Source organism: Thalassophryne amazonica, chromosome 4 (genome assembly GCF_902500255.1).
Source record: "Thalassophryne amazonica chromosome 4, fThaAma1.1, whole genome shotgun sequence".
Classification (NCBI taxonomy): domain Eukaryota; kingdom Metazoa; phylum Chordata; class Actinopteri; order Batrachoidiformes; family Batrachoididae; genus Thalassophryne; species Thalassophryne amazonica.
The window spans coordinates 132396979-132423393 of NC_047106.1; the positions used below are offsets into that span (position 1 = coordinate 132396979).

The 26415-nt window shown below is 41.9% G+C and overlaps 1 protein-coding gene across 1 annotated transcript in view; it reads left to right on the forward strand.

The window, feature by feature from the left end:
• Positions 1–26415, forward strand: part of ryr1b (ryanodine receptor 1b (skeletal)) — a 468306-nt gene that overhangs the window by 43171 nt on the left and 398720 nt on the right. The window contains 2 exon segments of the mRNA XM_034168593.1: positions 23137–23259; positions 23350–23451. Coding sequence (XP_034024484.1) covers positions 23137–23259; positions 23350–23451 — 225 coding nt within the window.

The following is a 26415-nucleotide window of genomic DNA, read 5'->3' on the forward strand; positions in this document are numbered from 1 at the left end:
TGTGTTGCTTGGCAACTCCACAGTCGTGGAGGCACTTAAATTTCCACAGCCAGCCCAAAAGTGATCATCTGCTCACTATTTTCGTGCTGACAGCTCGAATGGCCATGCATTTTTTAAGTGTTCAGCAAACGGTGGTGGATGTTCATGTGTGTCACCTGGAATTTGGCCGACACCTGCCGTGAGAGGGATCGAATCGGCTCTCACAGGTTACACTCTGTCTTTCTACCGCTGGTGTGCGTGAATAGTTGTAGCGACAGGTGTACGAGACGTTAGAGGCAGCTACGATTTGTCACAACTGGCATTTAGTTCCTCCTTTGTGCGTTAGTCGGCTTCACTTGTGTTATATGTGAAGACGCCTTAAGAAAGATAACTTTATTTTATTTTTTATAAAATAAATATTTATGTTTATTGAAGTCCAGAAAGGGTGACTATAAAATGAGTACTGGCAAAACAGTTTACACTGGTCTACAGCCAAAATGCTTCTGAAATATAGTCAAACTTTGGTAATTTTAGGCCACTGAGAATGAAAATGTTGTTTGAAATTGTGGATTGGCTGTCGTTTTAAGAAATGCTACTACTGTACTACTAAGGATTAATATATAACCCCTTTGCTGATTTTTAAAGTGTTACAAAAAGAGAACAGATGAAATATTATACAAACAATCAGAGAAACATAAAAAAGACCTATGTTTATGATTTTTAATGAAAACGCAACTGTTAACACAATATAATTGTGTAGACGCAAAATGTAAAACCTTGTATATCTTGGACACAGTAGCCAGTTAGCCATTGTTATTGTCATATTTGATTTCAACATGCCAAAATCCATAATAAATCGCACATTTTATTTCTGAAGCAGACAATGTTGGGAAGGTGTCGTAGCACGGACCCACAACAGGGGGCGCAAATGAACGGACAATGAGTAAACCAAAAGGTAACAATTTACTGTTGTGACAATACAACTAAATGTACAGAAATTGCAAAGTTAATTAACACCAGGTGACGTGTGGGCAGGCTCGAAGATAGAAGACCCCGACGAGAGAGAGACCGCGCTCCACACGGCCTCCACCACCAACGGTCTGAAGAACACCGGAGCCGCCAAGTCCCGAATCCCCAGGTGACCTCTGTCTTCGGCTGTCGACCCTGGTACTGCTGGCAGAAAGCAGAGAAAAGATGAATGAGTGTAACTCCTTACACTCAGTGGTCTATAGTCTGTACACAGTTAGGAGGAGAACCTCCACCTCCGAATCACACACTCGTGCAGCTCCTGTTTTCCCACTTATCTGTGACGGGGTGCGAGGCGAAGCTGTCGCAGTCACACCAAACGCCAAAATCCCAGATAAGGCGACAACCACAGGACAACGGCTGCAAATGAGATTAGATTATTATTCTGTAAGGATTCAGCAGAGAAGAATTACCTTACGGTAGTCGATTTCTCGGCGAGGAGGTGGAGTCACGATCCGGCTTTTAAGTTGGTGATGATGATGATGAACGAGTGACAGCTGGTGCAGGGGATGAATGACAGCTGTCACTTCTTCTAGGTCTGGCGCCCTCTCGTGCTTGGAGCCCGCACTCCAAGCAGGGCGCCCTCTGGTGGTGGTGGGCCAGCAGTACCTCCTCTTCAGCGGCCCACATAACAGACAACTTCTAAATATTTGTATACTACTGTTATCATTTTCGTGTTGAGGTGGCAGGGGGTGTTGTCGGTAAGTAACTAGTAATCTAATTTAAAAATTTAATTCTACTTTTAAAATTGAGTAATCCGTAAAGTAACTAAGTTACTTTTTCAAGGAGTAATCAGTAATTGGATTACTTTTCAAAGTAACCGTGGCAACACTGGTGGTATGTATGAATCGGTGACTCTAAATTGACCGTATGTTTGAGTGAGAGTGTGAATGTGTTTGTCTGTCTCTATCCCTGTGATAGACCGGCAGCCTGTCCAGGATGTACCCTGCCTCTTGCCTAATGACCTCTGGGATAGGCTCCACCTTCTCTGTGACCCTTAATTGGAATAAACAAGCCCAGACGATGAATGACTAAATTACAGTATTGTGCTATAACTCATTTGACCACCAGATGTCAGTGTGACGATGAACTGCTCTGGTTACAGCACATGGAGGAGGAGAAGAAGAAGACATTACTGTTACACAAGTATCAAAGCTTCCACCGGATGGCTTTGCTTTGACACTTAAACGGAACCCAGTTTCCATCAGTTACGTTTTATTTGACAATGTTTAATTTTTATATTACCTACGGAAATATTGCATCATGGCTTGCTGTCCCTTTGTCTCCACTATGTATCTGTAATGAGATCAAACACAGCTTTAAACATTGTGTGAAGAAGTTAAAAGTTGGTATTCATGTCTGGAGATGTGTGGAAGTTGCGTTGCGCTTTTGTGCTCATTCACAGTGATTCCACAGTTACTTTGAAAAAGTACTCCAATTGCTGATTACTCCTTGAAAAAGTAACTTAGTTACTTTACTGATTACTCAATTTTAAAAGCAACTAAGTTAGATTACTAGTTACTTTATTAGTCACTTTCAGTAGCTGCCAGCAACACCCCCCCGCCACCTCAACATGAAAATAAGTTTTTTTTTGCCAATACTCACTTTATAGTCACTCTTTCTTGACTTCAATGAACATAAATACTTATTATAAACAATAAAATAAAGAAATCTTTCTTGGCATCATATTTAACTATTGACACTGTAACGGTAAAACTTACAATTTCCAACCTACATTGTTTGTAAATGTAACTATTAAATCCTTTCTAACATTTTTCTAACATTTAAAATTCATTCTAAACATTTTAGTTGTTGAAAACATTATTATTATGAGCGAAGTGTCGCGCAGCGGCGCGAAGCTCACTCATGGTACAGGGCGTCCTAAACAGGAAGTGCCAAAATTCAAGTCCACAGTAAAACAGGAAATGTTCAAATGATAAACACTTGACAGACGAGATCCAATGGAATCTCACGGGAACTCAGTGGCCAGCTCACACTTAAACAGGAAGTGTCGAATTCTCAATCACAGTGAGAAGCTGAAAGGTTTGTGCTATGCTAATGCTCTGCTGAAGCATTTACTCAAAATAAAGTCTGAAGGACCTAAATGACATGGTGAGATGCTGACGAGCTTCGCTTATTCATGTCTGCGACATATGCATATTATAAGAAATAGTATTAATAATATGAAAAAATGCCTTCAAAAGCTGACCTTTAATCCAGGGGTGCTGGGGGCCATGTCTCCCACTCCACGCCCCCTTTCCGTCTGGATTCACCCCTGGTTTTCTGTCTGAGAAGGAAGTATGGATAACATGTATTTATGCAGGAAACACCACCAGATTGACAGGTAAGAAAGTTTTATCAGCATTTTTTACGTCATGTCATCCTCAGTATAGCTGCATTTAGGTGGAAAAAAGTGTTAGTAATTTGTTGTTAGCGCATAGTGGTTCTTCAGCTGTTTGTGGCGAGGACAGTCACAGAGTGGCTCAGAGTTTTAACAAAATAAAAAAGTGTAAAAATGTCTTTGTAAAGCTCAGTGCAGGTGTGCTGTTGTCACTGTGCTTTCAGAGATGACAATTGTTTTTTCAACTTGGAGCTGCTGCACAAAACTACAGATGAAAAACTCTCAGCTCACTGAAGGTGGGCAAAGTGGTTAACCAAATGCTGACCTCCTCCTGCCCACGGGCCAGTGACACCGGTTTTGATGCAGCAATTGAGCCACAGTGCAAAAATAATAGTAACGCAGAGAAGTAACTTTAATCTGATTACTGATTTGGAAAGATTAACACGTTAAATTACTTGTTGCTGAAAAAGCGGTCATTTTAGTAACATGTTACTAAGTAATGTGTTGCCTGTATCACTGCTCATTTGTTTACCCACCATTGTAGGACAAGTCCTTGTTTCTGTAGGACAAATACAAATAAAGTGTTGCAGAAATAGAAAGGCTACTTCAGTGTTTACTCCAGTTGTCTGGTAAATGTCATCTTGGCAGCTGGAGAAAACACGACTGAGTGAGGATGTTTGTGGCGAGATCAGGCTGTGATGGAGGATGCAGATATTGCACCTGTGTGCTTCTCTTCAGAGGGAAACCCCTGCTGCCTTCTGAAATATTGACCCATTCCTCTTCTCCACCCACAGGCTGCACACTTTGCTGTCCCTCACTCTTTTTATATCTGCAGGACTATAATCAGTGTGCTGGACACAAGCTGGCCTGCATCAGCAAACTGTAATACGAGCACCACGCTGCAGTGTGGAGGAGCAAACAGAGGCTGCACAGCCTGTTGGTTTTATTTGCTCTGGTATGTTTCTCACACATTCCATAATGTTAAAGCAGCGCTGTCACCAGCTGCAGTACAGATTAGAACAAGATGCAATGAACATCAAACTCAGAAATGTAAAGCTTCCACCGAATTGTGGATTTCCATGGTTTAGTGGTGTAGTGGCCTGCAACCGGTCTGCTTTGTGTCAGCCTGATCCCGTCAGGTCTCAGAAGCTAAGCAGAGCAGGATCTAGTTAGTACTTGGATGGGAGACCTCTTTGGAACACCAGCGGCTGTGTGTGTTTCTCCAGGTAAAACTGGAGTTGCGTCAGGAAGGGCATCCGGTGTAAAACTTGTGCCAATTAACAATGCGGATCTGGCTGTATCCGCTGTGGCAACCCCGAATAAAACCGGGAGCAGTCGTATGAACAACAACAAGTGGTGTAGCGGCCTAAGTTTAGTTTTCCTGAAAACTATATTAATTTGCAGGTGGGGGAAATGAACAAAAAATGCAGTAAATTTCATGAATTAATTAATTAACGCAGTTCATTTTCCTTGTTTCAAAATGTAGAAACTAAAAAAAAATGCTTTGTGGTGTTTTTGTTTTATTTCCTTGGAATGCTAACAAAGCCGGTGGTAGCAAATATCCTGTTGCTTCATGACTGATACTGTGGAGCAGGTAGCTCAGTGGTTAAGGAGCTAGTCTGCCAATATGCAGACCTGGGCTCGTATCCTCGAAGCAACTAAAAGCTCTCTCAAAGAGCTCCTAACTTAGCCTAAAATTTCCTGGAAAGGATTCTTAGCCCAAGAGTGAGCTAGCAGGTGTTTGAGAGCAAGTCTGAGCAAGGAGGGGACAGAAACTCCTATCTTTGTGAGGAGGCGGGGTTGACCACTTTGCTAGATATGAGGCAGAGCTGTGACTGGTTATCACAGAAAGGGGTGGAGAAATAAAAAAACAAGTGCTCCTAGTCATGAATGGACAGTGAAATCAACCAATCATATAACCTGAACTGCTTTCACTGCAAAAACTGATATCTAAGAAAGTTAAAACAGACTTGTTTAAAGAACATTTGACTTAAGTTTTGTCTAAATAGAAAAATAATCTTGTCAAACAATTTTTACATAAGAAAAAATGTCTTATTTTGGGAAAATGTACCTAACTTTTTCTTAATAAGTTTTTTCCAGCTAATATCAAGGTGTACTTAACCAGTAACAAGGAAAGACATTGAATTTCAAATCATCCAAGCAAAGGAGCAAGATTATTTTACTTATTTTAAGACAGAAGCTAATCTTAAAGTAAGAATTCTGTCTAGTTTTAAGGCACATTTTGATTATTTAGTGCCTAGACATTTTGAGAATTCTAACCAAGTACATTTTTCTTACCCCATTGGCAGATTTTTTTTTGCTTAATACAAGACAGTTTGGCTAGATTTTGGATCATTTGTCTTATTTTGAGAGCAACAGTTTTTGCAATGTTAAGACGTGTAATGGTGAGGATAACTTTCTTATGATGATGAAACCCAGAAAAATTAAATGAATTGTTACACAGCTTGAAAATAGTTGAAAGTACCTCATTCACATGCTGAATATCTTTAAATTAAAATTATGTGTGCGTGCACGTGTGCGTGAGTTTATTTAGTACATTCATTGTGAGTACATAATATAATTGCAAATATGTTAAAAAATACATGCATGAACAAGAAAGTGAAAACACTTATTTTCGTTGTGGTCCATTTAAAAATTTAATGACAAAATAGAAGTAATAATAAAAGAAAATAACAATATCAATAATATCAGTAATAATAATGATAATATTAACAGTGTTCACATGATAACAAGAACCTAAGCAATTTATAAATACATTAAGACAGTAAATCTAGTATATCTCTGCTTCCTTTCTGTCTTTTCTGCCATTTTCTCTGCTTAAGACACTTTTAAGGTTCTTAAAAGTCCTCTCCCTACTCTTACCAGTTTGGCGCTTTAGGAGCTCTCATAAGGCCAAAGGTGGTTTATGGACAGCTTTCCTCTTACCAAGGGAAAATTCTAAGAAATGTCTAAAAATTCCGGGAATTCTAAGATTTTTCTTACAACACTAGGAGATATTTTGAGCCTTAGGCTGTTTCGTGGATATGGGCCCTGGGCTTGAATCCCACTCACACTCCCTGTCTGTGTCCTTGGACAAGACTCTTAACCTGGATTGCCCATCTGTGAGTGGGTACTGCCTCAGCTGGGGAAGTAATCTGCATCAAATTGGTGTCCCGTCCAATGGGAATCGTAGACTTTCATGTGTTTCAGGGTACAGAATCCAGAGATAGTCACTGACATCATCAGACCTCAGGGTCTTTTTAGGACTTATTATTCTTATGACCAGTACTATTGTGAATACCCTTGTGTATATTATAATGTTGGGGCAGTACAGTGGCTTAGTGGTTAGCACTGTTGCCTCACAGTATGAAGGTTGTGGGATTGATTCCCACCTCTGGCCTTTCTGTGCAGAGTTTGTATGTTCTCCCCATGTTTACATGGGTTCCCTCCGGGTGATCTGACTTCCTCCCTCATCCAAAGACATGTAGGTTCTGTAAATTGGTAACTTTAAAATTGTCCATAGGCGTGCCTGTGGGTGTGAATGTGTCTGTCTGTCTGTCTATACTGTATGTGGGGTTCGTCCTGTCCAGGGTGCACCATGCCTCACTCTTCAACACTCCTGTGACCCTTAATTGGAGTAAGCGGGTATGGAAAATGAATGGATCATGTTGAAATGATGAGGAGGTTGTGGTATAATGTTCTGCACATAGTGGGCCCATGGCCACCAGAGACTAAGAGTGTGTCTTTTGTGACTGGGACATCTGGCCAGCATCTCAGGTGCTGCATTTCATAAGTTCCACCAATCCACAGAACTGCCTTGGGTCCTGGGTGGCAACTGCCAAGGCAGACAACTGACCCGTCCCCCACTTCTTGAAAGTATCCACCAATCTCCTGCAGCCAAATGAAATGTGGGTGTCCTTTTGGCCTTCTCCAGCCACTGGGTCCCTCAACAGTGAGACACTTCTAATCTATCATATATAGAGAAAATGTCAGTGCTGAATTTCCCTCACCAAGCAGATCAAAAATTGTATTGTAAGAAAAGTAAGCTCTGAAAATGGAGGGACTCCGTGTGCAAAAGGTGCTATAATTCCTAAATGGCTAATGTAATACTTTTGTTCAACCCACTGAATTAAAGCTGAAAGTTGACACAAAAAGAACGTACATTGTTTCAGCTTCACTTAACTGAGGTGATGTACAAGAGGCTTTACATTTTCTGGCCCTGACTATATGTTGCCTCCTTTGTACCTGTCATAGACAGGATGAGGAGGACGGGGGGTTGTGCTCTGTGTCAGGCAGTGTAACCCTGGCTGACCCTGTCTGTGGTCACAATCACATCACTCCAGAGGATAAACAAGGGTGTCTCATTTCAGATGGTGTCTCAGTGACCTGTGTTCCACACCTCTGTCTGATGCTGTCTGCAGAGCTGTCACTTTACATCCATTGGCTAGCTTTCCCTCTGGACTGGGGCCAGGATTCAAAATTAACAATGTTCCATTGTCCTAGGAACCATAAAAATAGCAATGCATATTTTGACAAAGGTGTTATTTTCATAAACTGGCCACCTATGGGAATCTAAACATTACTGCTTCAGTTCACTCATTCATTAATTTATGTAGTACCAAATCACATCATAAATCACCCCAAGACACTTCACTAGGGTACCAACATCACTGAGCATGCACATACAGTAGTGTTCAGAATAATAGTAGTGCTATGTGACTAAAAAGATGAATCCAGGTTTTGAGTATATTTCTTATTGTTACATGGGAAACAAGGTACCAGTAGATTCAGTAGATTCTCACAAATCCAACAAGACCAAGCATTCATGATATGCACACTCTTAAGGATATGAAATTGGGCTATTAGTAAACAAAAGTAGAAAAGGGGGTGTTCACAATAATAGTAGTGTGGCATTCAGTCAGTGAGTTTGTCAGTTTTGTGGAACAAACAGGTGTGAATCAGGTGTCCCCTATTTAAGGATGAAGCCAGCACCTGTTGAACATGCTTTTCTCTTTGAAAGCCTGAGGAAAATGGGACGTTCAAGACATTGTTCAGAAGAACAGCGTAGTTTGATTAAAAAGTTGATTGGAGAGGGAAAACTTATACGCAGGTGCAAAAAATTATAGGCTGTTCATCTACAATGATCTCCAGTGCTTTAAAATGGACAAAAAAACAAAACAAAACAGAGATGTGTGGAAGAAAACAGAAAACAACCATCAAAATGGATAGAAGAATAACCAGAATGACACAGGCTCACCCATTGATCAGCTCCGAGATGATCAAAGACAGTCTGGAGTTACCTGTAAGTGCTGTGACAGTTAGAAGACACCTGTGTGAAGCTAATTTATTTGCAAAGTCCCTCTGTTAAATAAAAGACATGTGCAGAAGAGGTTACAATTTGCCAAAGAACACATCAACTGGCCTAAAGAGAAATGGAGGAATATTTTGTGGACTGATGAGAGTAAAATTGTTCTTTTTGGGTCCAAGGGCCACAGACAGTTTGTGAGACGACCCCCAAACTCTGAATTCAAGCCACAGTTCACAGTAAAGACAGTGAAGCATGTTGGTGCAAGCATCATGATATGGGCATGTTTCTCCTACTATGGTGTTGGGCCTATATATCGCATACCAGGTATCATGGATCAGTTTGTATATGTCAAAATACTTGAAGAGGTCATGTTGCCTTATGCTAAAGAGGACATGCCCTTGAAATGGGTGTTTCAACAAGACAATGACCCCAAGCACACTAGTAACCGAGCAAAATCTTGGTTCCAAACCAACAAAATTAATGCCTCACAGATATGAAGAAATCATGAAAAACTGTGGTTATACAACTAAATACTAGTTTAGTGATTCACAGGATTGCTAAAAAAGCAGTTTGAACATAATAGTTTTGAGTTTGTAGCGTCAACAGCAGATGCTACTATTATTGTGAACACTCCCTTTTCTACTTTTTTTACTAATAGCCCAATTTCATAGCTTTAAGAGTGTGCATATCATGAATGCTTGGTCTTGTTGGATTTGTGAGAATCTACTGGTACCTTGTTTCCCATGTAACAATAAGAAATATACTCAAAACCTGGATTAATCTTTTTAGTCACATAGCACTACTATTATTCTGAACACTACTGTAGGTAATGGTGGCAAGGAATAACTCTGTCTGGTGTAATTTGAGGAAGAAACCTGAAGCAGATCAGACTCAGAGGGGTGACTACCTCCTTACAGCCATACAAGCAATAACAACAATCAAATAAAAGTAGAAGAGACTTTTCAAAGATACAAAACAAAAAGACCTGGGCAGCATGGTGGCTTAGTGGTTAGCACTGTTGCCTCACACCAAGAAGGTCATGGGATTGATTCTCACTTGTGGCCTTTCTGTGTGGAGTTTGCATGTTCTCCCCATGTTGGCGTGGGTTCCATCCGGTTCCACATCCAAAGACATGTAGGTTAGGTCGACTGGAAACTTTAAAAATTGTCCATGGGTGTGGATGTGAATGTGTTTGTTTCTCGTATATGTGGCCCTACGACAAACTGGTGTCCTGTGTACCCCGGCGGAGTAACCGGTTGAAGATTAGTGAGAGTGTGTTTGAGGACAAGGGGGAAAAGTTAGTTCTGAGACCCGACTGTATTCTGTATTTGTTGTCTTTCTGCCGCCTGATTCTGTTTTTTTTCTCTCTGTTTGAGGTGCAGCTCCATCCAGAAATGGTCTCCTGTCCTGCGCACCAGCACAGACTCCCAAAATGTCCTGTATATTTGTATTGTCAACTGTGTAGGTAGCACAGCCCAAACAGAGGGTCACCCCTTTGAGTCTGGTCTGCTTGAGGTTTCTTCCTCAAATCATCAGAGGGAGTTTTTCCTTACCACTGTCACCTGTGTGCTTGCTCTAGGAGTTGGTAAGGTTAGACCTCACTTGTGTGAAGCGCCTCGAGGCAACATTGTTGTGATTTGGAGCTATATAAATGAAATGAATTGAATTGAATTGACCCGGGCTGCTTCAGCCGCCACCCCCACAAACGGTTTGTTGTTGCCCCTCTTTCACGTCCGCGTCCCTGGCTGCTGGACAGTTAGTCGTTAGCTCTGATCATGTGGGGATTAACACATAATCAGTGCTGTAGCTGGCTGACAATAAAGTGTCAGGTGCACAACCTTCAAATCCTGAGAGCTCTATTAATATAAGTGTGAGTAAAGCCCCGGGCAGCTTTGCACATGGTCAGATGGGATGTGATTCATGGTGCTACTGTCATAGTCTTGGACGGTCACAGCTGGAATAACCACTGAAAACACGTGGCACCTATCAGCTCTAAACGCCACCTCAAGTTGATTTTTTTCCTTCAGCATTTGCATTTCTTTTTTCATGCTTATTTTCATTGTGGATAATTGATTACTAGTGTGATTGACAATCAACTGTTTGGATTTCTATTACAAAAATTTTCATTAGTTTACAGGTTTTTTTTTGTTGTTGTTTTGCCATTGTAATGAATTAAGAAAACATTTCCCAGAGTCCTCATAACATCAGGATGTTTGTTCATTAATTAAATTATTCATTCATTCATTTACTACCACTTGACTGGGTCTGGGTTGCATTGGCAGTACACCAAGCAGCTCACCCACACTTCCCTGTATTTGGCCAAGTCCTCTAACTCTTCCTGGCATTCCCAAACCTACTGTCAGATACCTTTAGCATGTCCTGGGTCTTCTTCTCGGCCTCCTCCCAGTTGGACATGCCTGGAAGACCTCCCTAGGGAGGCGACCAGGGGACACCTTCAACAGATGACTGATGCGTCTCAGCTGGCTCCTTTCAATGTGAAGGAGCAGCAGCTCTACTTTGAGTCCCTGGACTCCCTGACACATGCTGGACCATGTTGACATTCAGGCTGTGAAGCTCACATTCCCCCACATTCCAAATGTGGTGCTTTGGATTAAGATGTGATGACAGTGACTGTCAGCGATGTTCAGGTTGTTGTATTTGTGGAACAAGGCTTCAGATGTTATTTAGTTGCTGAAGTGTGATCCAGCTGAAAGGAACCATAAGAAAAAAATGAGGCCTTAAAGTCCTCTGTGGCATCAGCAGCTCATCTACAAATATATATATAAAATATCACATTAATGTCATATTGAGTTTACTTGAAATAAATGGCAAAATTATACCAAGATAACACATTGTTCCCGAGTAAAGCAAGTGATACTTGGGTTTTTCCATGACACCAAAGATTACTCCCTGTTTTGGATTTGGAATGCACCCACAGGTCGTCTTTTAAATTGAAAATAATAAGATAAATAAAGGCTCTGTTCTTATACCTTCCACCATATTGGCCTTTGCAATAATGCTGGAAAAGATGGGTGCTGGCACCGGCCTACCAGCACTACAGCGACATCTACAGGAGTGGAGGTCATATTGATCACATTTTTAATCTTTCTAATGGGTTAATTAATATCAATGTCAGGTGGTGTGACAAAATATGATATATTTATTGATTTTGCACAGCCCTACTGATACCTCTGCATAGCACTGTTCGAACATGTTCCTGTTGACTTCCTGTCAGCTGATACCACACTTTGACTCACTGGAGGAAATGCTGTGTGTGAAAATTGGTGGAGATGAGCAGTTTGTGAAATTGTCAAACCCTAAACCCCTTCTAGCATTTTTAAGTTGCTGTGTTAGTTATAATAGATGTAACATTTCATAATATTAGTAATACCAAAATAAAGCTCTAAATGAGTTTCTTGGTGAATTTCAAGGCCTTATTTCAAGAAATCTTGGCAAATTAATATTTTTAAACTTGTTGCAAGTTAAAAACACCCTGTTTTCATGTAATAAAAAAACTTCTGCCAATGGAACGGTCTCATGGTGAGTCAAAAATGCTTATTTTTTTATCTCAAAATAAGATGTTTCAATGAGTCTTAAGATTTTTTTAGCATGTATTTATCTAAAAACGAGTCCTTAGAGCTTAATGAAATTTTACTTTTTAAGGGTGACAGATCATTATTCCACAGGTCCATTGGTCCGAAGGTCCATAAAGATTGCACTTGAGCTAGTTAGCTAGCAGGCTAACAGCATGCAGTGCTCCAAAAAAAAAAAAAAAAACCTGTCAAAACAGCAGCAACACCTTTCCAGTCATGACTGACGGCCGCCCAGCACCAGGAGCTGTTGGACACGCAAAGCAGACTCCCAGACTAGGCTTAGGCATGTGAGAAATTATGGTCTTTATTCCAGGCTCTGGTTCAGTACACAGGTGGTGAGTCAACTGAGTAAAGGCACAATAGGGGTCAAGCAAAAAGTCAGTCATATTCTGTCAGGGTTCTAAGGCATGAGCAAACACAATTTTCAAGGATGAGGCTAAAAAGGTGTGGTCGAGGAGGACAGAGCAAAACACGGTACACGGCAAGGCAAGAAATCAGGACTAAATTCAAAAGGCTGGAATGTGTGCAAGAAGCGACAACAAACTGGCTGTGAGACTGTGAGGGTTTAAATAAGGATCAAACAAATCAGGGTGATGTAAAGCAGATGTTAATTTGGTGCACATGAGGAACAATCTAGAAAGGGGTGTGGTTAGTGGGCAAAGAGTATACATGGGCAAGATAATGGGGAAGGGAGTGCACAAAGTGGAGTGATGTCAGATACCAAGATGCAAGAACAGGTGCCAAGAGTGTGAGTGAATGGAATCACTAAAGAGACTGACTCAAAGTGAGGGACAAAGACATAATGGCAGGTGCAGGGCGTGAAGTGAACATAATAAGCTGGGCGTGAGGAATAACAAGCAACAATGAACAGAGCTAAAACAGAATATAAAACTACAATGAACAGGAAGTAAAACAGAGATGAGCATGACAAGTAGAAGAAACTACATGAGAACTGATCAGGGAAAAACAAGAACTTAAACACTAAGACAAAACTAAACTGGAACTGACAAATGACTGAAGAATACAATAAAGACAAAATCAACAAGCAAAGACTAAATAATAAACCAAAAGCAAAATCCAATATTAAAGTACAATAGAAAATAACAGAAATGAGAACAGCAAAAATAAAGATGATAACTAATTGATAAACAATGAAAACACAACCTGGCTGAACTAGAATGGAACTGAACTATGGCAGAAGTATCAAAGAAACAGTGACAATGAAAAACAGAACAGAGAATAAACACATGATGAAAATAAACAACTAATAACTCAGAACTGGGGCAGATGGTGGGTAAAAGAAAAATTAAGCCATAACCCCGATCAGGGTCGAGCATGACATTTCCTTTCTGTAATCTTCCTTGGGAATTGAAAGTTTCTCAATGGCATGTCCTCATTCAACTTCTGGCCTGACAATGCGGAAGCGCTGAACGCCGTGCATCCGCCTGCATGCGCATCCGCCACTCAGGGGCTTTTCGGTCAGTTATTATGCTGTCACCACAGCCACCTCGGTGAGCCTTCAAAATATTGAATAGTCACCCTTTTTTAGTAATTGTGTCTTATATTAAGTGTAGACTCAATATTTTGTCTTCAAATTAGACAAATAGCTGGTAGGATTTTGGTTTTGCAGTGTGGCCATCAGGAAAATGACTAATGAGATGTTTGCATTAATATTTATACAGGTGTACTTAAAAAGTGGCCAATGTGTCTAGAATGTTGAGTCCCTAGAGGGCCTTTGGTCTACCCTGTTCTCACAGTCAATTTAGCCACAGCTAACCCACTTCAGATGGTATACTTCCTGCTGTGACAGCTCCAGAATAGTTGGAACAACATGCTGATGACAAAAGAAAAGGTCATTGCTGTTTTACATATTTGCTTTAAGCCCTTTCACACCGGGCCTGCGTCGAGTTGCATCATGCGGTGTCATGTCAACGCCAAGTTGATGCAACCTAGTGCAGCATAATGCCACAATACCGTGAGGGATGCAAAGGGCGATGCGAAACAGACGCCAAAAATTAAATATGCTTAATTTTTTCTGCCTTGAGCACAGGATACAGAAAGGAAGTAGTTTTTTTCGCAAGTTGAAGGAACTTAAAGGTACTTAACGTGACTGGATGCCACACCCATACAATATAACGTTACCCAATGCCAATTTATGATTCCTGCTGTGCTCCATTGTTGCCAAGGTATAAATCAGGCAGGATTGTTGTCAAACTTTTTATACCATGTAAACAATGCAGTAAAACTATACTGCTCAAAGCGCACATGGGAACAACTAAAAGAAAAAAATGCTCATTACAGCCTGGCTACAGCTCCTCAGGCTCACCTCCTCAAGTTCTCTCACAGTTGTGTTAAATTAAGTCCTGCTCACAGACTGATTGCCAGAGACAGGCCATGTCCACATCCAGTATAGTCCTCATGTAGGACCTCTCCACGTCCAGCCCACTGTCACAGGAAGATTGATAAACTTTTAACAGAAATCAGAGCACAGACCTGCAGCACTGCACAAGAAGAAATATAAACTAGAAGACAGGGCGCTCATTGGCCAAAGAACCACTAGAGACCAGGCATGTGAATCTCATCACTGACAACGATTCGATACGCACCTCGATACATGACCAGCACTATGATACATATAGCGATACATGACGATACTGACGATACGATGCAATGCTATGTATTTTTTGGCGATATGTGATTTGGTGCGATGCAGTGCGATTCAACATGATGCAAAGAAATTATACCAAAAATTTAAATAGAAAATAAGAAGCTGCAATTCAGTATGGTACTATGGTGTTCTTCTTCTGACTCTACTAGAGGCAGAGGATTTGTTTGACTCCTTATATAAGCACCAGATTTACCAGATTCAACATTAAGGAACAAGAATCGGTTTTCTCATATTTGGAACCTGTTTCATCACAAAGTCAGAACTTAAACAGTACAATAAACAGTAAGACAGCATCACTCTCAATGAGTGACTTAAAGTGAGTCACTCATTGACAGAGCACCGCCTTGGCAAAAGTAATTTGAGATATGTTTTCTCACCAGTTTTGCTGGAGCTCGGTTTATAATCTGAGGAATCCAAGCCGTATGGTTTAGCAGGACGGCATTCTTTACAAACAACCTGCATCTTGTCAAGTTTCCCATCTTTTTAAAAAAAGCCGAGGTATCTCCAAACACCCGATTTAAATGTTTTAGGTGCGGCAAAAACCTCTTCCAACTGCTTGCTTGTTCTCGCATGACGTCCATGTTTGTAGTGGTAGAGATGTGCTTTCTGGCTTTGTCCGTGTTCAAAACACAATGCGAAGCAGTGATGGTGCATTCAATGAACCTCGGAAAAAAATCGATGCAAGCACGCTGTGAGAGATGCTTCATGATTTCACCCCTCAACTGAATCGATGCACACTGAATGGATCGATACACTCGCATCGTGCACGTTTGTATCTAGATACTAATTCGTATTGATTAATCTCCACGTGCCTACTAGAGACATGTTGGTGTAAGAGGACAAGATGAGATGAGGTCACTGTTCAGCATCGTTTTCCATTTCCCTGCTGCATGCCACTCATAAAGACGTGCACACCATACTACCTGCACATTCTCCCAAACATCTGGTGTGTCAGCAGGGTTCTGTCTCCAATCATTCAGTGAGCAGTTAAAAAACAAGATGACACGTGGATTTTTTAGAAGTAAGACAAGAGGAGGATAAAGTCCATAATATTTTCAAGACTGTGCAGAGAGGAGTATCAGTGTGGTTAAAGTGTCATGTCTACTTGGATAACGAGTGAAAGGAAGCAACAGCTGGGAATGTCGTGCGTCAGGTGGGGCTTTAACAGGGGAGGGGTGCTTATTGCTGTCTTTGCACAGGTCTCTGCAGAGTACATAGAGGGACAGGGCTCAACAAATTATTACTGTCAATTTTCCTGTATAAGTCTGATAGACTCCACGACCCTGCAGAGACAAGCTTCTACATTCACATGCATGAAGAAAATACCTTCCAGCCAGTGCACAGCACAGTGCATGTGTCAGTAGCAGCTTCCAATGGACACACTTGTTATTTCTATGCCCATGTGCGTTAGTCTTAAAATGAGTTATTGCCACACAGCAGTGCGTAGAAAAGGGTCTAAACACTGTCATACAAACAAAATTTACTATGTAAAATCCTATATAAAAATCCGTATTCATGAAACAGGCGGATGCCATTCATAGGCAGTTGTTGATTAATCTCTCTTGTTCTAAAAGACCATGCTCGTGCACGTTCATGGTCATTTGCATTGAGAAATGCCCTCAATTAACCATCACAAAACATTTATTGCTTGTGTTACTCACCAAAATAACGGCCAAGAAAGCGAAGAAAATCAACTTCAGTGAAACTAGGATTGAGGTGTTTGTGGGTGGTCCAGTGGTGGGCACAGCTAACCAAAAAGTTAGCTTCCATAACAGCTAATCAGCTAACTGAAAAGAGGTGTAATTGTAGTAGTAATTACTGGGGCAGCGGGTTTTAAGAAATACGGGTGCAGATTATCCTCATCAGTAGCTTTCCTGCAATCAGACATTTGCAACATTTCCTTAACCCTCTGGGACCGGCGCTGTCATATACGACAGCTAAGACCAAGCTTTACTAAATTATAAATAACTTTTTAATGATATGAGATAGAAACTTACTTTTTTGCTGAAAAGTTAACTCCGCTGACTTTCAAGCCAGCCATCAGCCATCTTTGTACTCCTCATAGATGCTGTGTGATGACGTGCGCAATGTGAGTGTCCAATCGGTATTGGTTCACCGTCACATGGTTTTCCAAAATCCGATCGTAGGGCAGATTTACCTCACGTGAAAAGCCAAAGATCGTTTTCAGGAGTGATATGTTACTAGTTGGCCCGTTTGAATAGCCCCCTGGGTGCTCCAATGAGTACATATTATTGGGCGCCCTGCACCATTACACACAGCAATCAGTGAAAGCAGACGGAGCAGACGGAGAGCCTCTCATGACAATCTCATGTGCTCAAACAAAGAGTGTGTAACTGTCAGGATTGCGCCACTAGTTTACATGTGAATGTTACTGGATAATTCTGTTGCTTTCTCGGCTTAAAGCACTGTTTACCATATCAATGGACAACAAAACGCATAGACCATTTTGTATATATTGTTCAAAATGTGCATTTGTGTTTGTTTGAACCTTTTTGTTGTACAGTCTTTCACACAAGACCTCAAATTACCTTTATAAAGTGTCAAAACAGTTGTTTATTATAGTTTGCTGTGTGTTTTGAATAAATGTGTGTGGAAAATTATTTTTCGCTTTATTTTTTCCTTGCTTATTTATGATTGTAAACCTTTATTACACTTATAAAACACAACTAAAACATATATATTCGGAAAGCACAGGTTGTCCTGAAAAAAGAGACATAAACTTGATTGTGGGATGCAGGGAGAGCTGTTAACAGCAATAATAAAACATTTATGCCAGGTGAGTGAACTGTCCAAAAAATGCCCTCGGACCCCAGAGGGTTAACAAAGAAGGAAGTGAAAGTCTGAAGAATGAACTAAGAGAAGGAGGCACATGATGCAGAAGGTTATTGTTAAAATGGTAACCTGAGTGAACCACATCACCGTGATCTCAAGCAGCAGCAAAGTGTGTGTTGAAAGCACGAACAAAGTGAAGCTTGGGACTCCAGCGAGGGCGGTCACATCTCCTCCTCCTTCCTCTCCTCCTGTTGTCTCTGTCTCTGTCTCCAAACGTCAAAGTCCCGACTTCACCAGACTGTGAATTCTTCAAATTGCATTCGGAATAACTATTGAATTGATCAGCTGGTCTCTCAGCGCTATTGACACCATCTTTTCAACAAGGAAATCAGGGCTGGGGGACCCTGGGTGCCCAAAAGGCACCTATCCCATAAGCTACGTTCTCAACACCTGGAAGGAGTGGCGCGTGGCGTGCTTGGCACCACTCTCCATGGAAGACGTTGAGAATTTATTCTTATTTGTCTTTGTCTTTATGGTAGTTGGGCTTCTGCTGTCAGGATTATTCCCTGCTCTGATATACCGGAAAATTGGCAAGACGGCTGCCACCAAAACCATAACCCCACATCATGATTATCGAGGTTGGCAAGGCTGTACAGTCTCAGACTGCGTTGACTCTTGAAACGCAAGCTGGAATGCATCTTGGAGCAGCTGTCTGGCCTGCTAAGGTATTGATGTAGGAGACCAGTGAAAATTCATTTACACAATTGGATGTGGACAGTGCCACTCCCTTCTCCTTCCGGAAGGCCGCGCAGCTGCAGCAACCTCCCACCTCCACGCCCCATGCTTGGTTGTGCGGCATGAAGCTGCTGCAACCCACACTCACATTGCCTCAATTCGGATGATGGACTGTTTCAAAGTTTAGCGTACATAAACAATCAAATGTATATATGCGGTTGTTTTAATCCTGATGTTTGCCATTATTGTGTTCAGCTAGTAATAATTGTTGATTAATTGCTGTATTTTTTGTCTTAGGTAATTGGGTGTGATATGAATTGCCCTTTTAGGGATCACTGAAGTTGTTTGAATCTTGAATCAAACTCTGCATGGATCATTTCTTAAACAATCAGTAAATGGAACAGAAGAAGGAATGAACATATAGAACAGCAGTATTCAACTTGTTCCCGAAAGGGCAGAGAGGGTGCATGTTTTCTTTGCAACCACACACTCCACCAGGTGATTTCATTGATTAACATCACTTTGAGCAGATGGAATCAGTTACTCCGAGGGCCTCATTGTTAAAACCTTCTATAGGATTCATACTGAAAGTGTACGTACAAACAAAAGGCAAAAATGACATAAAATAATATACAAATAATGAATGTTAATGAGTTCAATGGTACGAATATTTCATGAGGTGTAAGCTGGAACATACCATTCAACGAGGTGAAGCCATGTTGAATGGTTTGTTCTGGCTTTCACCGAATTAAATATTCGTTCAATTGAAAGAATGTAAAAACATTCATTATTTGTTTTATATAATGGCTAAAATAGATCCTTGTCATTTGACATTTTATTAATTTATAAACAACAGAAAAGGGACTTACATTTTGGTGTTCCACTGCTGCTAAAGTCCAAATTGTAATGTGTAGTCCAGTGATGCTGTGCACTGACTTCGGACTTCCATAAAAAAAGAAAAAAAAAAAGACTTTGTGTAGTTCCTCAGTCCAGCCAAAAATCATGTCAGCTTTTCATTTAAACAGATCTTCATGCATCCAGATGGCTTACAGCGGCGTGGATTTTGTGTGTGTGTGTGTGTGTGTGTGTGTGTGTGTGTGTGTGTGTGTGTGTGTTACAAGACTTAGCAGCATCAGTTAGCTCAATCAAATCATGGTGTCGTTGTCCCCCCCCCGAGCGCACACACGCACACACACACACGCAACCAGGTCGGCGCTTGTGCGTGCGTGTACTACCAAAAAAAGACTGTGTACGTCCTCAGTGCAGCGAAAACAAATCACGTCACAAATGAGTCCAGCTTTTCATTCTTTCTTCCTGATAGCAGCCTCCAGACAGCACAGTGGATTTGTTTTGTGTGTGTGTGTTATAAGAATTAGCAGCATCACTTAGCTCAATCAAATTATGTCTCAGTAGAGTCACTGTCCTCTGCACACATGGAACCTGGTCGGCGCTTGTGCATGTGTGTACTACCAAAAAAAAGACTGTGTACATCCTCAGTGCAGTGAACAAAAAAAAAAAATCACATCAGAAATGAGTCCAGGTTTTCATTCCAACTTCCCGCCAACAGCCTCCAGACAGCACAGTGGATTTGTTTTGTGTCTGCGTGCACACGTATGTTGTGTGTACATGCACACTCGCACATGTGGGCACGCGTGCATGCGCGAAGATGTACATGCGTGTGCGTGTGTGCGTATGTGTGCATGTGCTTGCAGAGTGCAATGGTACCAAATGTATGGAACCAAATTTGCACTTTAAATGGAACCAAGCCGTACTCTAAATGCAATGCAACACAAATGGGATGAATTAATTCATGTCATGTGACATACAAAGCACCAATCAAATGACAAGGATCCAGTCAGCCGTTATATAATCTGACTTATAAAACCATTCGTATGCACACCTTCAAGCAAAGTCCTCTTTAGAACTCACACACAACTGCGAATTGTGCACAAGCTGAATTGCCTCATATCCCGCCATCTACATGCCCACATTTAACCATAAATGGTCAAAGCAAAACACTTCATGGATATTCAAACATACATGTGAAGCCTAAAAAGTGAACTTATTACAGCAACTGAGAGGAAGAGCGAGAAAAAAAGTTTCTCAAATAGGAATCAAAATGCTTGTGTGACATGATCGAAAATAAATAAATAAATGATGGTGGACAAGTAGTTTCAAAGCCCACCGTCTTGTGAGAATTGTTCGCTGATAGTGCTGCATGTTTCTTGTTCATTTTGACATCACAATCGCTTATGATCATAACGTTAACAAGTTTCAACAAGAACAATCCGAGATTTCTGATGTCCGCCAGTCCGAATCTGGATCACCTCCAAAATTCAGTGGAGTCTTCCATGCCCTGATATCACTGTGGTGCAAATTTGGTGAGAATCCGTGAGGTAGTTTTGACGTAATCCTTCAAAACCTATATAAAGTGAAATCTTGATCCAGAATCTGAATTCAGATCACGTCAAATTCAATGAAATATTTGAAATATATTTATAATGAAATATTAAACGTGTGGTTTGATATAAGATCTGAGTTGTCTTATAGATTTAACATTTGAACAGTCACCCTGGAATAATTATGGCTCACAATCACATCTAACAATGCTACTTTTTTAAATTTATGATACAGTACATGTATCAATCAATCAATGCTTTGTTTGGAATTATATATGGAATTAATTGTACAAGCTATGACTCACTCACACATGGCATCATTATATTTGCAATCCTGTAACTCACATTTTAATCATCTCCAAATTGTTCATATGCATGGCTCAAAGACACCATCTAGTTTGGTTTTTATATGTGTTAAAACTGATGTGCACATCTTTTAGGTCAGCCTGCACAACAGTTATAAATGATTCCTCCTCGTTTAGGTCTCTTAGACTTTCTTGTTTTATCTTGCATGCTAAAACTTTCACAAGGGTTGCAGTTCAAAAAGTGACCTCTTTTATTGGGCTTCTTTCATCACAAGTGCCAAATATTGCAGTAATGGGGTCATCGTGTGTCTGCTGCCCTGAAATAGCCGATAAAGATTTGAGTATCGACCCAAATAATTAGACATATTAAGGCAGTGCCAAAACATATGTCCAGGAAAGGCAGATAGCAGTTTATATAGCTTATATACCCAAGTCAGATAGATTCCAGACATTTTGGATGTTTCACTTTGGAAAAGTGGAGATGATGCAGCAGTAGAGCAAATGTGTGTAGTACATGGTAGGCTTCTCATTGCTTTTCTGTTGTTCAAGTTCACAATTGCCCATAAAGCTTTTAGAATATTGACTAATGTATCATGTAGCTTAGAGAACTGAATATATATATATATATATATATATATATATATATATATATATATATATATATATATATATATATATATATATATATATATATATATATACGAGGGTAGGCTGAAAAGTTCTAAGGCTCACTATAATGCGGTTAATGCATTACTCCTTCATGGGGAGCCTTAGAACTACCCTCGTATACAACCCCAATACGTTGTGTGAAATGTAAATAAAAACAGAATACAATGATTTGCAAATCCTCTTCAGCCTATATTCAATTGAATACACCACAAAGACAAGATATTTAATGTTCAAACTCATAATCTTTATTGTTTTTGTACAAATATTTGCTCATTTTGAAATGGATGCCTGCAACACATTTCAAAAAAGTTGGGACAGTGGTATGTTTACCACTGTGTTACATCACCTTTCCTTCTAACAACACTCAATAAGCGTTTCAGAACTGAGGACAGTAATTGTTGAAGCTTTGTAGTTGGAATTCTTTCCCATTCTTGCTTGATGCATGCCTTCAGTTGTTCAACAGTCCGGGGTCTCCGTTGTCGTATTTTTTGCAGTTGTTTGACAGACTCAGATGCCACATTCAACCAAGCTGTGGACCTAAATAAACCCAAATAAGAAGGTGCACTCAGTTATTCGTGATGCAACAATGCCATAATGTATGATTCTGTGTGGTCTTGACATTTGATCAATTCTGTCTTAAACTGAACCACTTTATCGTTGACTAATATAAAACTGTTCCGTCATATTTGATCCAATTTAGCTCACAACTGTGTGAATTAAACAGTTATTACCTCGGACCTTTCAGGTTTAAGTAGGATCAAAGGTCATGTGACCAGTAGAATGGTGATATATAACTTTATATGGTGTTTAATAGATATTGTAAGCGCCATTCTCAGTATCACTTACATATAAGCATTGCAGTTTTTCTCAAAATCAAATCCCTTTTTACGTGACTCAACTTCCATCATCCCACCAAGATTGAACCAACTGTATGAGTACTTTCTGAATTATATTGTTCACACACAAATGGATACACATTAAACAGCACCATGCATTACTGCTTTTCATGGCTGTAATGAGAATGAAGGCCGTGGAAGTGAATACAGGACTTCTAGAAATCAGAGAATGTTCCATCTATGAAAGAGTTTTTGCAGTTTCTGTGTCACAGATGAAATGATGAATCGTTAAAGGCTGAAGACAAAAATGGAGATGCAAGTACAGACCACCTGTGCCATTTACGCAGGATATGATTTTGCTTTGAACTGCTTTGAAAACAGGTCAACACTGGATGCTATAAACAGTAATGTGTGGTGTAAATGTCTTGTCAAGCCAGTTTTATTCAGGGATATTTAATGTGATGTATTTGTCTGTTGTGTGCAGGATGACACAGTTGTTCTGCAGTGCACTGCCTCCGTCTTGAAGGAGCAACAGATCAAACTATGTCTGTCTTGCGAGGGCTTCGGAAATCGCTTGTGTTTTCTAGAAACCACATCCAATGCCCAGGTAAGAGCCTTCCAGTATTTTTCTCCTGTTTGTTGGCATTGTACCTGGGGCTCTGTGTTTTCTCCCATGTTATGTTTTGTGTGTTCACAGAAGGTGCCCCCTGACCTGGCCATATGTACCTTCATTCTGGAGCAGTCCCTGTCGGTCCGCGCTCTGCAGGAGATGCTGGCCAACATGGTGGAGATGACCGAGGTAGAGATAAAAATATCAGCTGTTGTTAAATAGATGACAGACCTGATGCTGCAGATGTTAATGTTCTGAAACCAGATCTGTACTTTTCTGTTGCTCTGTACTCCTGTTTGTGGAGTCTTTGGAGCTGCTCCTCACTCTAACATGTCTATGGACCAAACAGGATTTCAGTACCACCTAAGGTGATTAAATGGCACTTACAATCCAACCTGAGTATACTAGAGCATACACTCAAATGTATGATAACCAGTGATGCCGGTAACTTGTTACTTAGTAACACGTTACTCTAATCTGACCACTTTTTTTAGTAACGAGTAATCTAACGCGTTAATCTTTCCAAATCAGTAATCAGATTAAAGTTACTTCTCCATGTCACTGTGCGTTACTATTATTTTTGCATTGTGGGTTGATAGCAGCATTAAACTTGGTCCGTGGGCAGGGGGTCGGGGTTCGACTGAACTGCCCACTTTAAGCGAGCTGTGAGCTTTTCATCCGTGGTTTTTTGCAGCAGCTACGACTCGTCCTCACCTCTTAAAGTGCGGTGACAACAGCACACCTGCACTGAGCTTTACAAAGACATTTTTATGCTTTTTTCTCCTTTATTTAGAATTCTGAGCTAAGTCGCTCCGTATCTGCTCGTTAAAAATAGATGATCCTCCGCAACGCGTCAACAACTAACACTATTTTCCACTCAAATGCACCAAAACTCTCTTTCTGAGGACCACATGATGTGAAAACGCAATAAAACTTTCTTACCTGTAAATCTGGTGATGTTTTCTGCATAAATAAATGTTATCCATTCCTTGTGCTCAAACGCCAAAGCAGGGGTGAATCCAGATGGAATGGGGGCGTGGGGCAGGGATGTGCCCCCCCTTCCCCCACAACACCCCTAGATTAAAGGTCCAGTTTTGAAGCCTTTTTTTTACTACAACTACTACTACTAATAATAATAATAATAATTTTGACAAGTAAAATGTTTAGAGAGAATTTAAATGTTAGAAAAATGTGAGAAAGAATTTAATAGTTACATTTATAAACAATGTAGGTTAGAAATTGCAAGTTTTACTGTTTTTTTACAAGTTTTACTCCCCCTCTAGCTGCCACCTTATCGTGGTGGGGGAGTTTGCATACCCGGATGATCCTAGGAGCTATGTTGTCGGGGAGTTTGTGCTTCCTGTAGGGTCTCCCAAGGCAAACAGGTCCTAGGTGACGGGTCAGACTAAGGGCAGTTCAGAACCTCCATGACCAATAAAAGATCAAGGACCGAGACGTCGCCCGGTATGGCGGAGCCAGGGTCCCACCCTGGAGCCAGGCCTGGGGTTGGGGCTCGCACGTGAGCGCTTTGTGGTCGGGCCTTAGCCCATGGGGCCCGGCCGGGCTCAGCCCGAAAGAGTGATGTGGGCCCGCCCTCCTGTGGGTTCACCACCTGCAGAGGGGGCCATGGAGGTCGGGTGCACATAGGGTTGGGTGGCGGTTGAGGGCAGGTGGCCCGGCTGCCCGGTCCATGCTCACAGCCCCTGGCTGTTGGGACGTGGAATGTCACCTCGCTAGGGGGGAAGGAGCCTGAGCTTGTGCGGGAGGTTGAGAGATACCGACTAGAGATAGTCGGGCTCACCTCCACGCACAGCTTGGGCTCTGGTACCCAACTCCTGGAGAGGGGCTGGACGCTTCATTTTTTCTGGCATCGCCCACGGGGAGAGGCGGAGAGCTGGGGTCGCATTGTTTATTGCTCCCCAGCTCAGTCGCCAAGTGTTGGAGTTCACTCCGGTGAACGAGAGGGTCGCGTCCCTACACCTTCGGGTCGGGGACAGGTCTCTCACCATTGTCTCGGCCTACGGGCTGAGCAGCAGTGCAGAGTACCCGACCTTCCTGGAGTCCCTGGGAGGGGTACTAGATAGCGCTCCGACTGGAGACTCCATTGTTCTCCTGGGGGGATTTCAACGCCCACGTGAGCGGCGACAGTGAGACCTGGAGGGGGGTGATCGGGAAGCACGGCCTCCCCGATCTGAACCCAAGTGGTGTTCAGTTGTTGGACTTCTGTGCTAGTCACAGTTTGTCCATCACGAACACCATGTTCGAGCACAAGGGTGTCCATAAGTGCACGTGGCACCAGGACACCCTGAGCCGGAGGTCGATGATCGACTTTGTAGTCGTATCATCTGACCTTCGGCCACGTGTCTCGGACACTCGAGTGAAGAGAGGGGCAGAGCTGTCGACTGATCACCACGTGGTGGTGAGTTGGATCCGCTGGGAGGGTAGGAAGCCGGTCAGACCTGGCAGGCCCAAACATATCGTGAGGGTCTGCTGGGAACAACTGGCGGAACCCTCTGTCAGCGAGGTCTTCAACTCCCACCTCCAGGAGAGCTTCTCCCAGATCCCGGGGGAGGTTGGAGACATGGAGTCCGAGTGGACCATGTTCTCCACCTCCATTGTTGATGCGGCTGCTCGTAGCTGTGGTCGCAAGGTCTCTGGTGCCTGTCGTGGTGGCAATCCCCGAACCCGGTGGTGGACACCGGAAGTAAGGGATGCCGTCAAGCTGAAGAAGGAGTCCTACTTATCTTTGTTGGTAGGTGGGACCCCAGAGGCAGCTGACAAGTACTGGCAGGCCAAGCTTGCCGAAGCCCGTGCAGTCGCAGAGGCAAAAACTCGGGTCTGGGAGGAGTTCGGGGAGGCTATGGAGGAGGACTGTTGGTCGGCCTCGAAGAGATTCTGGCAAACCGTCCGACGCCTCAGGAGGTGGAAGCAGCTCTCCACCAGCATTGTTTACAGTGCGGGTGGGGAGCTGTTGACCCTGACTGGGGATGTTGTCGGGCAGTGGAAGGAGTACTTCCAGGATCTCCTCAATCCCATCGTCACGTCTTCCAAAGAGGAAGCAGAGACTGGGGACGCAGAGGCGGACTCATCCATTACCCAGGCCGAAGTCACCGAGGTAGTTAGAAAGCTCCTCGGTGGCAAGGCTCCTGGGGT